This window comes from Coturnix japonica, chromosome 1, assembly GCF_054131305.1.
Source record: "Coturnix japonica strain WE chromosome 1, WE-NBRP24, whole genome shotgun sequence".
NCBI lineage: Eukaryota > Metazoa > Chordata > Aves > Galliformes > Phasianidae > Coturnix > Coturnix japonica.
The window spans coordinates 131,749,410-131,767,606 of record NC_140663.1 but is presented as its reverse complement, the minus strand read 5'-3'; the positions used below and the strand labels follow the sequence as shown (position 1 = coordinate 131,767,606).

The following is an 18,197-nucleotide window of genomic DNA, read 5'->3' as shown; positions in this document are numbered from 1 at the left end:
TGACAGAAGTGGTGTGAGTAAAACCCTTCATCCTCTGCAGCTCTGAGCCTGTGAACACTGAATTAGCTCTTTTGCATTCCATCTAAACCATGACTACGAAACAATTGATTTTTCTTCCCTTTCCTAAGCCTCCAATGCTATTCCCATTACATTCAAGATCAGAACATGGGTGTGGGGGGAAGTTAACTGTAACAACCACCCAGAAAAGAGAATTTTCATTGTTACACATTTAGGTATCATGAGAAAGGTTTGCTGGGATAAATTTGAGTTAGATTCTAAACTTCCACCTTTTTTAGCCAAAGTTTTAGTTGAAATCCACTTTTTGATAAGTAGTAACTCCTTCCTTTCCTTGATCAAAACACAAACCCAACACATTTCTCTTTCCCATTTTTTTTTTCTGTATATTTATCACAGTATATTAACTTTAGATCTGAAATGCCTGAAATCAGATATTTTGATATCCCTGTGGAAGTCTATTAAATGGCTTGCGGCTACATAAAAATTGCTATTACAGATTACTGTTTTTCTTAAGAAACTTGCTAGAAACCAATTGCATAAGGCTTATAACTTGCTCTCTGTTCTGTATGTGCATTACCCTCGTATCAGTTAAGAAAACTTCCCACAGGACCAAATCTGCAGTCAGATCAAGGCAGCTATCTCTCTAATTTATTTCCATCTACAGGCCCACAGGCAAAAACTATGATTCCACCAGAACATCTTTTAGGCTGATAATGACTATGGGGAGGTTTATATTCAGAGATTTGCCAATAATTTCTGGTGGAGAAACACATCCTACCTGATCAGTGTAATACAGGATGTTATTAAAATGTGCTTTTTAGGAAGGCTGAACATGGTCTCCATTGATCTTGTCGTATTGACTAGGATTATACCAGTGGGAGAATTGGGCTTACCCTAACTCCTAAAGGTATTGTTAAATAGACAGCTGAATGCCTCTGCAATTCTTTGAAGAAAAAAATGCAGTAAAAAAGCATTTAAAAATCTGACAGCAAACATTTCAGGTTAATAATCTAAATTTTACCACATTAAAGATGTGTTTTTTAAATCTAAACCAAAATATTCTAGTGGTAGGTACCTTAGAAATACATTAAAAATGTTAAAATTTCCATAGTCAACTTAGAAAATATAAACAAAGTGTTAGGAACATGCATTAAATCATGAAACTAAAGGCATGTTAAATGGTAGCATGATTTCTTGCATACTAGCTCTTCTAGGCACCAAGTGTCATCAAGGAAGTAAAGCATGGTGCAGCATAATTAAGTGAGAGATGTGCACAGCGCAGCCAAGTCAAAGTTGTTTGGATAGTCTTAAGTCTGATATTTACCAGTTCATAAGTTATAGCTGCAAGTGAGCAACAGCCTTTTAATATGTTTTAAATATGACTGTATTCTCATAATAGGCCCAAATAACAGCATTTGAGTACTAAAATCAGGTCTACCATGTATCAAAGGAAGTATTACGATGTTGGATTTTTTCAGAGGTTGTTGTCTGAGGTATGCTTTGAAGGTAAATACAGACAAGCCACAAGGGCCAAGAGATTCAGAGTTTGTATCACAGAAATAAAAGAATCGGAATTCCCTTTTTCCCAAACATAATTAGTTTTCCTAATAAAACTATCCTTCACTCATGAGACAGAATGCTGAATATAGACCAAAGCCAGAAATCGAGATGTTTTGGTTGTGAGATCAGGAGCAGAATGTAATGCTTGTTATCACAAGCACAAAAAGAACATCTATTTCTTTATAACTTTTGTTGTTTTTCCAAAGTAATAACAGTGAGGTCCATGAGATCCCTGTGAGTACCTAGAGCAACTTCCATTCACACCAAGTAACACTGTGAACTACTGTAAACCCTCTAAAATCAAAGCAAGAGAGGGACAGCTATACTGAGCAAGATGAGTTAAAAAAAAAAAAAATGCAGCTTTAACCACAGTTGCTCCTGTCATCACTACAAAAATAAAAATAATAGTAAAATACCAAAACAAATACCAGAAACTGTGAGGCCCTGAATGAAGGAAAAAAGAGAAAAAAGCTAAAAGAAGAGAAGAAATGTAATAAATCCTCTTTACACATATTACTGAGAGTTTGGCAGAATTGCAGCCCTGCTTTGCTAATGTGATTTGAGGAAACTTAGCATTGTTAAATAATAGCTAATAGGTCCATTACATCATACTCTATCACAAAACATCACTGTCTTGTAAAATACACAAAAGGAGACTGCAAAAATGAATTTAAACCCATCATTTGGTTTGCAACTGCAGACACTCTACAGTGGGTTACACTACAACAGCTGACTGAAACCACTGGTAGAACTCATTTTGACTTCAGATAAAAGCAAAAAGACACATTAAAAAGATTACCAAGGAGCTTTAAAGACAAAAAAAAAAAGAGTGCTAACAATCTGAACAGACCACATTTCAGTCTTTCCACACACTAATGCACTCTAACGCTGGGACTCTAATACTGTATGTTTATTATAAGTTTACTAGTGTATATGTAAAATAATAGTACAAAATGACACACAGTTCAGGAAATTTTAACTTCAGGCAGTCTTCTATCTGCTTGAGACAATAAATTGCAGCAGAACAGAAAGTAGCAGAATGACTAAGACTCAGTTTCCTTGCTCAAAACAAAAATCTCTTTTCTCACTTGCTATTCACTCTGGCTTCTCCAAAGCAGCAAGCTACCTGGAAGCTGTGAAGGTGATGAGGACTCCTTCACAGGTTTTGGTGACACTGAATAGTACAGAACATGCCTGGAAGGCTGACAGAGATGCATGCCCTTCATGATTCTCAATTTCCTGCCTTAATATATAAAAAAAACTACTTCAAATGAAAGGTAAGCATACATTCAGTCCTACTGATATCTAATATATCTTCTCACTCACTGGGTGGATTAAATAGGCTGACTGTTTGCTCAGTGGTCACTTTTCCCATTCCCAAGCAAAACCCAGCAGTATGGGGCCATGCTTCCTCCTCTGCAGTTGCAAAAACTTATTTGCCATAAGCATCATACATGAATTATCACAATGAGGAGATCACAAAATAACAGATCAGAAGACTAACGATTAAACACACAAGCAAATTATTTTAAGTACAAAAAGAAAAACAAAATATGCTGAAATAAAGAAAAGAAACCAAAAAGTTCAAAAAGACATGGAAAGAAATAGAGTGAAATAAAAGAAATAAAAGAAATAGAGAAGAGAACTGAGGAGAAAGATTGACAGCACAAAATAAACACTTATATTTGTATATTAATGAATATACCAAATGAATCAATCTTTACAACTCTTGGTATAGTAGTTTATATACTATCAGAATTTAATGTGGAAATTGTATGTCTTCCTGTCAAACACACTGATTTTATACATCTTTATGGTCTAATACATTTTTAATCAACATTATTATAAAATTGTACTACTAAGGGGTTTGTGAAATGCTTGTCAAGGCTTGTGAAGGGCTTGGAGAATATACCCTAAGAGGAGTGACTGAAGGTACCGGGGCTGCTTAGTCTGGGGAAAAGAAGTCAGAGGGGAGACCTTATTGCTCTCCTCCAATACCTGAAAGGTGATTGCACTGAGAGCGGGGTTGGTTTCTTCTCACTGGTGATAGGTGACAGGATGAAGGAAGATGGCATCAAGTTATGCCAGGGTAGGTTTAGGCTGGATATTAGGAAAAAAATCTTTACAGAAAGGGTTGTTAGACACTGGAATGGGCTCCCCAGGAAGGTGGTTGAGTCACCATGCCTGGATGTACCTAAAAACTGTTCGGATGTGGTGCTCAGGGACATGATTTAGCTCAGGGTTGTGAGTTAGGTAAAGGTTATGGTTAGATCCTGATGATCAATCCAACCTAAAGTGATTCTATGATTCTATGAAGCACATTAGCTGGAGAGAAAAAAATTTCTCTGAAGAAAGAATCACTTTAGCAAAAAAAGTAATGTTGAAGTAAAATATAACATTACCTAACAGCATTTATTCAAAATATGAAATACTTTTATCAGGTATTTAGTTGGCTTTAGACAAGTTCCGAATTTATAAATATTTATAATATATTTATATATTATATATTTATTCTGAATTTTGGAACAACTGAGAAGAGTTAGAGATATGAAGACAGATGGAAATCCAGAAGGTGATGAAGAAAGGAGAGAAAGGGCAAATAACATAGTAAGCAAAAATAAAAAAGATATGTAAAACTGACAAGAGTGAAACAAGGAAATTATGGCATGATGGTAGTTTTCTAAGAGAAAAAAGTAGAAATGACATGAAATGTTCCAAAATTTTCACTGTCATACACACCTCTTCACTGAAGCTGAAAATAAGAGAAAGAGATGAGAGATGAGAGAGAAATAGAAGCTTGCATTCTAAGACAGCTTTCTTAAACCTTTGTAAAGGTAAAACTTCTCTAAAATACTTCTTAGTATTATATGTAATACAGAAGTGGGCATGAGGCATGAACACATCAAGGAAAAGGGAAGAAAAGTAAACAGCACCAACAAGGACCAGGAAAAAATCAAAACAACACAAAACAAAACTAACAAACAACAAAAAAAAACAAAACAACAAAAAAAAAACAAAACAACAAAAAAAAACCACTTAGAAATTGAGCAGAGAGAGAGAAATACACATCAGAGCAGATTAATCAGTTATTTTTCTCAGTTCTAAAAAAGTAGAATAATAAAAAATGATCATGCTATCTTTTGATGAAATATGTTAAATACGAGAGCCATGCATTAACAGGTAAAACAGGGAGTTTCACTCAAGGAGAAACCTCAAATCCCTAAATTTAATTTCTACAGTCTAATTCCATCTTTCATTTCCTTTTTTTAAGAAATTAAAGACTTATTTATAAATGCATGATAATCAGATAAATCTTTTTTATTAAAAATACTTTAAATACACCCCAAGAACACATACAAATAAATTACTTAAAGATTCCATTGTCATTGTACTAAACAAAATACAAATATTCTCTGCTAAATTAAAAATTAAAACTCAAGTGTTTCTAAAGTAGGAATAGGTTTGCTTAATTAACATTTGCAGCTGAAGTTGTTGCATGTATATACCTTGAATGGCAGTATTATAGGAAAATAACACCAAAGTAGTGATCAACACTGCCCTTCAAGACCAGTTTTGTTTAGAGTATTTTTGAAAACTTCCTACTGTAGCATTCTCTACACTGGCAGAAATCCTGTTTAAACCACTGGAATTCTTGCTGGTATAGGGACAGAATGTAGGATGATCAATCTTCAGCCCAAATTCAGCAAGGCATTTCAGCATACGCTTTTGGGTAGGATTTTGATTAGCAAGTATTTATTTGTTTTGCTGAATCAAGGCTCACATGATCAGATTTGCAAATAATTTTGGATTCGTTATCTCTTTTTGGTTATTAATTTGAAGATAAATTCCTGTTAAATACATAGTTTTATTTCAAAAACATTACAGAATTTTATCATTTTTATAAAGCTATCAGAAGAAAAAGCTGGCCTAAATATCTCACCCCCAAGGTTCATTGGCACTTACACCTTCAGAGGGAAAATGTTTAGACCAATGTCCTGTACAAGAAGTGCCGGTGGTTACTAGGTTTCCAATTGGCAGAACCCTCTTCCTTTTGACAAAACACATTCAAAAACCCTCCAAAAACATTTAAACTGTGTCTGCATGTATACACTTGAATGATTCAATCTGCGTGTGAGATTAAGACATTCCCCTATGGCAGTCACTTACTAGAATTACTGCTGTCATCCTTGGTTCCATCGAGACTTCCATCGGGGTGCATTTGCAAGTAGTAGCCTTGCCTGCAATATAACCTGGTCACTATACCCTTGAGCTGGGGATCTGAAAGACAAACATATTTTGTCACTAGCCTCAAAACTTTTTCCAAGAGTTATCCCTACTTCCTCTGACTGTAGAAGGAAGTTTGATGAAGCAGCATTGCTATCTTAAAGTTGTACGAGAACAGGGTGGTTGCTGGTGGAAACGGAGAAAAATCTTTCTACAGAATTATTATTACTCTGGTTTCATATCCTCTTATTTGCCTTGAATGTCCTTAATTAAAATTAACAGCGGTAAAACAAACACAAAAAAATAGTAACCCAAGCACCCAGTCAAAAATCTTAAACTACATTAAGCTCTACAATAAATAAATAAACAGACTTCAGCAACAAGTAGAGAGCCTTGCAGAAATCAAGAAAATATTTTAAAAATAAATTAATTAATTAAAACCCACAAATATTTCATACACGTTAGTAACTTACTATACTTCACATAAATTTTAAGATCGCCTTCATGAATACATTTGCCTTCTTTCACACTGTACCAAAGTCACATAATTGTCTGGTACAACATTTTGTAATAGTAACCTGAAAAGTTCCCAAAATACCAGCCTAGAGTCAGATACAATTTGCTTGTCCTCTCCAGTCCCCCAGGGAGCAACATTTACAATAATAGCAAGATCATTGCCATAACCCTTCTATACCAGAAAACAAAATGAAAAATACCTGAGTAAGCTAAAAGTAAATGGGAAATTCAGGTGGCTGAACATTTAAGCTCCACTATTTAAAACTCTGCATTTGTGTAAATAATCGTCAGGCATTGAGTAGAGGACTACCAAGTGACAACTTAATTATTTATCTCAAGAACAGTGCCTTTACAAAACCACATATCAAGATGCTGCAGAATTAGTTCTTTGCTGAGGAAAAAGACATCCTATCTTAAAAAAAACAAAAAACAAACAGCACTACCTGTGCTTCATACTTGATACTGTTAGTTATATTTTTACACATAAACTGTTAGGCCCAACTTTAGGCATTCAGTAAATTAAATGATGTATATGTAGTGACATGGCATTAAAAGCATCTATATCTCATCATGCACAGCTTTGCAATAATGAACTAAAATCATAAAGGCTTTGTGACAGATAAGTAATAATATAGTGAATTTTTAAGTAAGGCGGAAACAATTTTCATGCAAACTTGAGGCCAGTTTACAACTGATTATAACTGTTCTCACTATCAGTCAAGCTGGGTTACTTACACTGTCCTAAGGGAAGACAGAAGTAAACACTAATAAGAAAACCCATCCCTAAATGGAATGTTCTGAAGTTTTGTACAGAGGCTCAGTTCACGGAATATTTATGAAAACTGAAAGTTTTCCTTAAATACACAAAGTCATTTGAAACAATAAAAATATCTAAATTTAAAATATAAGATTAAACTGTAAATATCATAGAAACTGTTACTAGAAATGTTAGCTGACAAAATGTTCCAGGCATGGAAATAAGCAGTATAAGTATTTTGTGATTAACATTTAAGCACATCAAATGTTTTTGTCCATTTTATTTTCTTCTGCTTTTAGCTAGAAGTTTTGCTTTCTGGGGATTGTTACAAGTAAAAATTTCTCAATCTTTACACAAGAATATTTAAAAAAAAATAAATTAAACAATATATAAATACAACAAAATTTATGTTTCTTCAGATTAGAGCCTTAAGTATATCAGGCAACTCAAAAATATTTTCATCATTTGAAAATAAAAGACGCTGCTCATTTCAATGCATACTTTCCCTCTATACTTCTGGCAGTTAAATATACTTGCTTTATGCATATATATATATATATATTACACCTTAAAAGACAAAAGGAAATAATTTAAGAAAATCTCTGTAACTACAGGTTTAGAAAAGTATTTGAAAGAAAAATAAAAGCATTTTGAAAAACCATTCCTACATCCCAATAAACTTTAAAAAACCTTTAAGCATCTAGCTTAAAGAAAGCATTGCACAGAAGGTTAATTAGAGTCAACCTACTGCTTACACCTACTGCTTCATGGAAATAGTACGTAAAATTAGAAGTGATGCTCAACATTGTTCAATCTATTTATTTTTTTTAATTTATTAATAAAATTTACTAACAAGAAATCACATAATCATTTTCTCCAGAAGCATTATTTGGAGTTAACTGTGTTTTACTAGCTTTCCCATACTAGAATAATAAAATTCTTTGAATTGGAGGGGACCTTTAAAAGCCATCTAGTCCAGCTCCTCTACAATGAATAGGAACACCATAGCTAAAGCAGGTTGCCCAGTGAATGATTCAGCCTCACCCTGAAAGTCTCCAGTGATGGGGCATCAGCCACACCTCTGGACAAAAACCACATTTGAATGAAAATAATCTGATGAAAAGCTATGCATTTCAGGATTCATACGATGGGGTAGGGCATGAGTCCCCCATTTATTCATTCACTCAAGTTTGGCAAAATAGTAACTATTAAAACACTAACAAAAAGGACTCTAGTCATATGTTTTATCTCATGAGGTATACAGTTTTATTAGTTTAGGTTGTTAGTGAACTGAACAAAATTGTCACAAAATGTCTCACTTAGATATTTCATTCAAAACTGAAATTCACTATTAATAATGCGATACTGATTAATATTTTGATTATGCCATGTAGATCTCTTTAGAGCAAAATGTAGCGGAAAAAGTCCTTTTTTTCTCTTTCTTTTTTTTTTTTTTTTTCCCTACAAAATGTAGCAGTTGAAAATTTTAACCTCCCATGAAGATCTTTACTGCTTGAAGATTCTGTCCTTAGCACAATTAAAACTTTAATTACTGTCAGGAAACCGAATCAGATATTTTTTTACTTATTCTTCCTTGCCATATTTAGTTAAAATAGCACCTTCGATCTATAAATCAAAGAGACAAACTACATGTTTTAGCTGAACAGTGCTCAAAATACTGGGAGAATTTGACACTAAGACATGGTATTTCTTTGATCTTAGTGAAAAGGCAAAGCAAATTTACTGCTGGTGTTGTGTGCAATGACTTGTTAACCTCATAATAAGCAATAGTCAAAAAGACTGTTCTGTATAGCCTCAAGGTAATTGTCTTCAAGAAGAAACAGACAATCCTGTCAGGCAAAGAATGTATCCCTTTTCCATGCAGAAAGACAAATGATTCTTTCAGGTCCTTTTTGAAACATTTGGGCAGCAAATAGCACAGAGAAATTCTCTGGTCCCTGAATTTTATCTACCCATTGTCACTTGATATTGTTACAGAAACATTCCCAGCTTCAAACAGTTTGTGAATGAGTTTCCCAAATCCTTCCTGCTTGCACCTGTATTATTATTGTCTACTGGAAAGCAGATGCTAAGAGCAGTAGCCAAAACACACCCAAAAGATTGATGCTGTCTTTCTGTAGGTGCACCTGGTATCTGATGCTTGTAACACCCACTGCAGCAGTTCAGTTAAACAGAAAAGCACTTACCCTTACCCTTAACATCCCACACATGCCTTTTTCTTCCTACATGAAAGAGAAAGGCAAGAGAATACAGCCAAATAATAAAACAAAATGTTTTCTCATTACAAACAGAATAGTTTTAGCATCTCCTCTTCCCTCACCCTTTCAGAATTTGTATAGTTCTAAAATAAACAAAGAAAAAAAAATTACAAATACTTTGCAGCTTTTACTTTTCTGTTCAGACATAGGTGAATTTTCAATGCTAATAGAACAACAGCAAGGGCACCCATTGTACTTTATTATCACGAAAAAGGAATCCTTTAAATCCACAGGAGTTGTGATTTTGCTCCTTCAGTCTTCGCTTTTGGTGCAATAGTTTAAGACTTAACATTGAAGTTATAGATTAAAATAATTTTTTTACTCTTTACCAAAGTTTTGTTGTTGTTATTGTTGTTTTTGTTTGTTTGTTTGTTTTGGCCTGGCACTACTTAGATACTCTTTCTTTTGAGTGAATGTCCTAAATACATTTGACCTCACAAAAAAATGTCAAGTGTTGACTTAATCTCTTAACAGTTCACATGGAGAACAAACTGCATTATCCAGTCAATTACCTATCTGACACAATTTCCTCAATGAGTCACACAAATGGCAATATCAAGAAGTATGTTTTGCTTATATAGAACAGCATAAAACCCATGCTAACCACTGACAGCTCTGGGTCCTTCACATTTTACTTGCACTTATTTTATTTGTTGTATTTCCATCCTGCAGTTTAACTTTCAGACAGTTCAGTACTAAAAGTACAGTTCACAGTGGTCCAGAATAGTCAATGTACCTTGACTGCCACTTCTTGCTCTCTGATGTCAATGTCAATATTGGTCAAGTATCTTCTTTTAAACCTAATTTGAAATATCCAAAACGTTTTTAATTTCTTTTAGGAAGGAAGGAAGGAAGGAAGGAAGGAAGGAAGGAAGGAAGGAAGGAAGGAAGGAAGGAAGGAAGGAAGGAAGGAAGGAAGGAAGGAAGGAAGGAAGGAAGGAAGGAAGGAAGGAAGGAAGGAAGGAAGGAAGGAAGGAAGGAAGGAAGGAAGGAAGGAAGGAAGGAAGGAAGGAAGGAAGGAAGGAAGGAAGGAAGGAAGGAAGGAAGGAAGGAAGGAAGGAAGGAAGGAAGGAAGGAAGGAAGGAAGGAAGGAAGGAAGGAAGGAAGGAAGGAAGGAAGGAAGGAAGGAAGGAAGGAAGGAACCTCCATGTTTCTTGTGAAATTGTGAAGCACAGCACCCACCCAAAGCATAGATGTGCCTCATGTCTCTCGCAAAAAAAAAGTATCCTGATAATGGTGTACTGTAGAGTTTTGGACTGTGAATGATGCGGTCTTCACAGCTGAAGCCAGTCTGCCCAACACACTGGAATCTATGCATTAGAACACAGCTGAAGGTAGCCTCCAGCACCTCATTTTCATGCAGAAGCTCATTACTGTTTCATATTAATGTCTGAAGATCATACAAAACTTTAAAATGTGTCAGTAATACTCAGTAATTTAGAAATATTTTCCAGTTTCAGAAGAAGGGACAAAATCCCATGTGAAATGACACTTTCCTTTTTTTCTTTTGATTCTCATTTATATTCCTTTTTCTACTGGAACACTTTTCCCAGATTCCAGAAGTAGTTCTTTTCTCAAGCATGCTGTTGCTGTTTTACTTTTAGCACTAGTATGAGTGGTTCAGTCAATACAGTGAATTTAATCATTCTCCTAATCTTGGTAGTGGTGAAAAAGAGCAGGTTTGGCACAATCACCCCAACACTCAGAAAAGCAGGATCCGTTGATAAGTGTTACACAATCAAGAAGGAAGGCTTCTTAAAGCACAAAGATGATAAAGAGTTCAAACTGGAAGATTCTGGGCTTCATTTAAAGGTGACAGAAACCTGAATGTTCACCTAAAGCCATCAAGTTTCTGCATTTCAAATATTAAACCCTGCAACTCTTCTTATGACACAGCTCTTTCATTCAAAAGCCTTACACACTTCTTTTTTTTTATTCCTATAACTGTCTTGTTAGTCTCTGACAATCAGAAACTCTGTTTCTAATTTTTTGATTGTGTTGTTTTTACTTTCTCTCTTTGTTAATAGGAAATGATACAATATGGACATTTATATATCACTGCTCTCTTATTCTAACAGTAATATTTTCAATATCTAATAATACACATCAGAAAACTAAACCTAATTAGTCTTTAAAATAAAATGTCTTTCATTGAAAAAAATTAGCTCTATTCAGGACAGACAGTAAAAGGACATAATGTGAACTCAGAAAAGCAATAGCTTCCATTATTCCCTGTTCCCATAAGTAATAATAGTACTTATTCTGAAATGCTGTAGCTTTGTATAGACAGATTATTTCTCTGTGTTCACTTATTTTTTCTGTCTTCACAATGATTGCAGAGCACTCAACTTTGGTGTTTATTTTTAACTATACTTTTTGTCCATTCATGCCTAACATCACAAACCCATCTCCCGCAGAACCTCGTATTGAGAACACATTTAAGAGAGACACAAAGTCCTATCTGTCTGCACTGTCATTCACATTTCCACCATCTTCGTAAACTATGAAAGCAAGTCAGAGTTCTGCAAAATGATTGCTTTTCTTGAAAGCACAGAATCATACCGTCTGTGCTAGTGTCCTTGCCTATCTATTGGGAATTTTTTTTAATGTAAACTGCAAGACAGGATTCCTTGAGCACTGATGTTATATCTCTAGGATCTACAGTATATTTTTAGCTGCATGAAATTCACTTCTTCCTATGTGGTTTTCCTTAAGCAAATGTGATTGCCAGTAGAATTACATCAACTGGGCTTCTCACTGTGATAATTTTTATCTGTTCAGATTCACAGGGTGATTGGATTTAATAGACTTGCATATAGCATAATTGATAGCGGTCTCCTCAACCAGCTATCTTATTTTTTAGGGTATTTCTTGGGAAGGAAAGAGGTTTAGACTGTTATCAAACCACGTGGTTTCCAAACACAAATTTTAGGCAGATAATGGTAGTTTAGATTTAGTAACTTTCTTTAATAATTTGCATTTCTCTTCCTACTGCATTATATTGTACATTTTCAACTACTCTGATCTTCTGACATGCAGTTTTGTTGGTGATTTCTCGCCAAGTACTGTCTTCCACAGTTGATCCATATTTAGAATCATAGAATCACAGAATCACAAAGTTGGAAAGGACCTACAAGATCATCTAGTCCAACCGTCCTCCCATCACCATTGCTACCCCAAGCAACTAAACCATATCTCATAACTCCTCATCCAGATGCCTCTTGAATTCTGCCAGGGATAACAACTCCACCACCTCCCTGGGCAGCCATTCCAGTGCCTGACCACTCTCTGAGGGAAAAAGTATTTTCTTATGCCTAATCCAAACCTCCTCTGGTACAACTTGAACCATTTCCTTGGGTCCTGTTTGTTGCCTTGGAGGAGTGGCCAAACCCATCCTCATCACAACCTCCCTTCAGGAAGTTGTAGAGTGCAATGAGGTCTCCCCTGAGCCTCCTCTTGTCAAGACTAAACAATCACAGCTGCCTCATCCATTCCTCATAAGACTTGTGCTTCAGACCCATCACCAGTTTTGTTGCCCTTCTATGGACACATTCCAGGGCCTCGATATCTTTCTTGTAGTGAGGGGCCCAATTTCTTCTAATACACTGAAATTCAATGGTTTCTAATTTCTCACTGTCTAAATTACCTGGTGATATGTACCCAAATAACAATAATTACAGCTTCAGGGATTTGACAGTTGCCTTACAAGCAACATCTTCCACTGACACTAAAATTCATGTTTGAACAACTGTACTCATGCTCTCAAAGTTTATTTGGAAATGCTAATAAGAAAATTCTATTGTCTAAATTCTATATTACACCAGCTATGCAATTGAAATTTTTATTTTAATTAACCAATTAACTTTAATTTTAAATAAGTCCTAATATATTCTGTTTTAATTTAACCTTCTTGCCTTTCAAAAATAAATAAATAGATAAAAACTTCAACCACATTATAGTATTTTATTTAGGAATTCCTAGCATACTTGAACATGTCAGTTCTAACTAATATAACCATGTTTCAGAATTCAGACAATAAAACATCATACAAAATACTATTTTAACATTTCTCTTTAAAACAGAAACATTAAACAACGGCTACCGAAGTGGCAATTTTGGTGCCCTCATTTTTGCAGCAGACTCCGTTTTGGTAGCTTCCTATAAAAATGCTTCATGAACAACCAAACTTTAGAAAATAATAAGGCACCACAATGTGGCAGGCTCTATTACCATTTAAATTTTGACTTAACAAAGAATTAATCTGATTCTCCATTTCCTAGATATTTCATATTTTTAGAATAAAATGATGAAACGTTACATTTATTTTTACAATCTTGATTGTTTCTTTTCTCATGCTGTATCACAAAGTGATGAAATATTTGAAATCAGTCTGTATTTCTTTCATAAATGGACTTAGAATTAAATTTGGAAAATTTGGCCTAAGAAATCTATTGAGAAAGTAGTCAAAATTATCATGGCAATGCTCAATGAAAAGAAGATAGCAGGATAATTTGCAATGCAATGTATTATATTCTGAACCACACTCTATTTTCTACTATTATAGAGAAGAATCTCCCTCAATAATGCCAAGTGGCAGGGGTCCTTAACTTGTTACTATTTTCATTTAATACTTGACAGAATACATAAAAGCAAACAGAATGAAGCAGTATATTCCTTCTGCTTAAATAAGCAGTATAATCATTTCTGAACTGTGTATCTCCACAACAGAGGGTATTCTACCTACTCTTAGTGTCTTGCCAGTGGCACAAAATATTGAAGGCAGGCATTATTTTCAAGAAAATTTCCTTTTTGACTACAGGATAGCCTTAAAACTGCAGGCAAGAAGGTAAATTACACCGCTAATAGTTGACATAAAAGAGATTTTATTTAGTTTCAAAGCAGTAGCAAAGAATTGCAATATATGTTGCAGGCTCATAGGAGTGCAAAGAGGTTCAATTTTCTTCAGTAGCCAAATAGCACATAAGCCTCTCCAGGTTTAAAATGTAGAGTCTACAAATTTCTCTTAAGGCAGCATTCTTAACTTTTACTGTCACTGCTGTAAGCAATTTATAAAATCACAAAAAAATCACAAATTGTCATTTCCTCTTCAGTTAGGTTGAGTGAACTGAGCTGAGATTAGGATAGATTGAAATACACACATTAGAAAGCCAACAGAAACATGACTCACTTTTTATCTGCTCTAACAATTTAGTACACAAACTCTTTTTTTCAGTGTAACTGTTAATTAATGAGGGACCTGCAGAAGTTTCTACTCTGTGTACAAGCACTTGTACATCTGCAAGAATGCAAAAATGTGGAGGGACAGCAAAGGAAGATATGCACTGTTGATTTTCAAGTTTGTTTTTTTTTTTCCAGTTTCTATAAATGAGAAAGACAAGAATCTTGTTCTTCCCACAGACTGCAAGATCTTATAATCTGTGGTATTAAATACACTTGGTAGTCTTAAGAGAAGCAGCTTGGAAAACTGATCTTCAGCCAGTGAGACAAGAAAATAATCCCCTGTACTTTAAGGACATAGTCTATTCCCTTTCCAATTCAGCACTGCAGATTTACTTCTTCTATAATCTGTATTTCAAAGCAGTGTCCCTATATTGGAGGTACTTCCTGCTTGGTTTTTGAGTTCAGGTTTGAATTGGGTCATGACTTAATTTTTGTGTGTGGTTTTGTTTTTTTTTTCTCTTCCTTCTGTTTCCTTGCCCATCTCTGCTACCATGAAACGTAGACTCTTCTGAAATGACCCCAGGAGCTGGGCTTTAAGGAAATCATTGGATTTTGAAAACTGCCATAAGAAGTGACTTACCAAACCCTTATCTGAGGGACTGTCTTATGAACACTGTCACCTGGCTTCTCTCTAACTAGTATTACTAGTAATAACTAGTATTACCTTGCTTTAGCCAGAACAAAATTGATACAAATGGCCACTTCCTTTAAAGCAAGTGAATGTTTCTGGAGAGAAAAATAATTGAGCATTTGTCTCACCATGATTACACTGGTTCTCTGGCTATTTAATCCATACAGTTTAGCTATTAACCAGATACTAAATAGAATTATACTTGTAGCACCTACTGGAAAATATGTAGATTGTTAATTCATAAGGAGTAAATCTTCTGATTCGGAGTGTTCTGATTATATGGTGGAGATGTAGTCAGTAGTGACTATATCAGCTTCTCATTTGCACTGTGAACTAAACAGTGCCTGTTTTTAACTTCCAAAAATTAAAAGAATTCTACAAAATCTCAAAAGACTGCAAAGGTCTGATGGGTTTTGAAGGAGCTCAGAGCTAGTTTTGATGGAGACATACCCTAAAATACCACAAAAACCACTGAAAGGGCTTTCAGTCTCCAGAGCTAAAGTTTATTAAAACACAATTAAGAAACAAAACAAAACAAAAACAACAACAAGAAAACAACAACAACAAAAAAAAAAACAACATCACACATAAGTGTGTTCTCACAGTGACCTCATGATGTGTTTTTTATCTTCCTTTTCTTCCAGTCCATCTCTCCATAAGGAACTGGTTATACATCTATCTCCAGTACCTTTTCAAAGTCTATTCAATTCACAAGCTCACTTTGCCCTGATTCTCACATACAGTCATTCACTCCTTGCTTACTATATTCTTCAGCCCAGCATCTTTTCTTAACTGTGTATCTCTACCTAAGTTGAGCAACCAGGAAGACATAAAACTGCACTCCTTCCTGTTGTCCAACCTAATAAAAAAACACATCCATAAACCTGAGTAAACAAAACAAATAAAACAAATATCAGTCACAGATGTTCTCCTTTAAAAATTATGGAAAAGCTCAGATTATCTTTATGGTAATAGTGCATTTAACCAAAGATACAAACTACATCTAGTAGCTACTACGGAAGTAGCTGTAATGTCTGTGATTTCTGACTGTATACAACAAATCAAAACAACTGACAACTTACCAGTGCATTTTGTAGAGCAGTAACTCAGACTGAAGATCCATGGCAGTTCTAAATGAGTGTTTTCTCCTAAGATGTGTAATACAAAACTGGCAAAACTAAAACTAAAATCAAAACGTACTCCTTAAGTCTGCTGAATCACAATTCAGTGATGAGGGCTTCCCTCTTCATTGCTTACTTGGTCAAAAACAGATACAACAGTGTCATCACCTGTCACATCTGGCCTTCTCTCTTAAAAAGGCCAATTACAATTTCATATATGAAGGTATTAAACAAGACAGATTCCACAACTTGTAATTTGTGTCTTCCAAAGTCCAAACAAGTGAGATTCCTCTGACCATGTATGGATGTCTGCATCTGATCAAGTTACCCTGAACTCCTTATCACCGAATCACAGAATCATAGAATGATTTGGGTTGGAAGGCACCTTCAAGATCACCTAGTTCCAGCCCCCCTACTATATAGTCTGGGACACCTCCCACTAGACCAGGTTGCTCAAAGCTCCACCAAGCCTGGCCTTGAATGCCTCCAGGGAGGGGGTATCCACAACCTCACTGGGAAACCTGTTCTAGTGTCTCACCACCCTGACAGTAAAGAATTTCGTCCTCATATGTAGTCTAAATCTACTCCCTTCAGTTTTAAAGCCTGTTCCTTTCATCATGTCACTACGCACCCTTTTAAAAAGTCTCTCCCCAGCTGAAGAGCCCCAGCTCTCTCAGCCTGTCCTTGTAGTGGAGGTTCTCCAGCCCTCTGATCATCTTCATGGCCCTCCTTTGTACCTGCTCCAACAGCCTCATGTCCTTCATGTGTTAGGGGACCCAGAACTGGATGCAGTACTCCTGATGAGGTCTCATGAGAACAGAGTAGAGGGGCAGAATCACCTCCTTCAACCTGCTGGCTATGCTTCCAGGATACAGTTAGCCTTCTGGTCTGCAAGTGCACATCTCCAGCTTAAACTGAGTCTTTGCTCAAATGACACCCCCACATCCTTCTCCTTGGGGCTGTTCTCACCACCACGCCGGTATCTGTGCTTGGGATTGCCCCTATCCAGGTGCATTACTTTGTACTTGAACCTTCATATTGGTGGGCAGAAATGGACAGCTAAAGGTATGATTTCACTCATTTATAAAGCAAAGGTCAAAAATGCATTTAAAAAATTACTTCCAAGTGAGCTTATTTATACACCCAGAACATGCCATCATGCACTGTTCAGCACCGTTCATTCTCAGGAGAGACTGAAGTTTGTACACGAGCCTTTCCTCCTTAGAACAACTTCAGACTCTCCCACACTATACTGTTTGGACTGGATTTATGATATGACCCAAATAGCCCTCTCAGGTTCTTATGTGTTGTTTTTCTTTTTTTTTTTTTTTTTTTAGGAGACCCACCTATACTATAAACAAATGCTGCCATATGGGCACAACTAAATTTAAACTAGTTTGCTTAGCATCCTAATCTGTCAGTTGTTGATGTTTCTCACAACGGAGCTTCCACTCCACCGTTTATTTGGAAGCTTGTCCTGAAAACTCCTTTGCAGAACACACACATTCAACTAGTGTGTTTTAAACAGAAATCAATTCAATTCTCTGGATTCATTTGTTTGTAATGCAGCAGCATCCTGTTAACCCCAGCAAAGACTGAGACACTGCTCTGCCAGATGGCATTCAGAAGATCAAAAAGGCACAGTTAGGAAGTACAAATTACACTGCTTTCTGAATGTTAATATTAAATTCTCTTTTTGCTTCCTGCATATAGTTTATACTGAGAACTTAAATGTTATTTGAAGCTGAAAGATTAGAGATTGAAAAGAAGGAAATTCAAACCCAGGATTTCCACAACAATTTATCACCAAGCAGCTGGAACTACTGGTGTAAATTTGACAGTGTGTCCTA

The 18,197-nt window shown here is 35.5% G+C and overlaps 1 protein-coding gene across 14 annotated transcripts in view; it reads right to left on the bottom strand.

Moving 5' to 3' along the window:
* FGF14 (fibroblast growth factor 14) overlaps positions 1–18,197 on the bottom strand; it is a 358,569-nt gene that overhangs the window by 97,264 nt on the left and 243,108 nt on the right. For 7 of the 14 annotated variants that reach the window (XM_085552899.1, XM_032442015.2, XM_032442012.2 and 4 more), the window contains one exon: positions 5,746–5,856. The exons of the other annotated variants lie outside the window; for them this stretch is intronic. In XM_085552899.1, the coding sequence (XP_085409025.1) occupies positions 5,746–5,856 (111 nt within the window). The remainder of the gene's footprint in view (positions 1–5,745; positions 5,857–18,197) is intronic. 14 annotated transcript variants of the gene reach the window in all.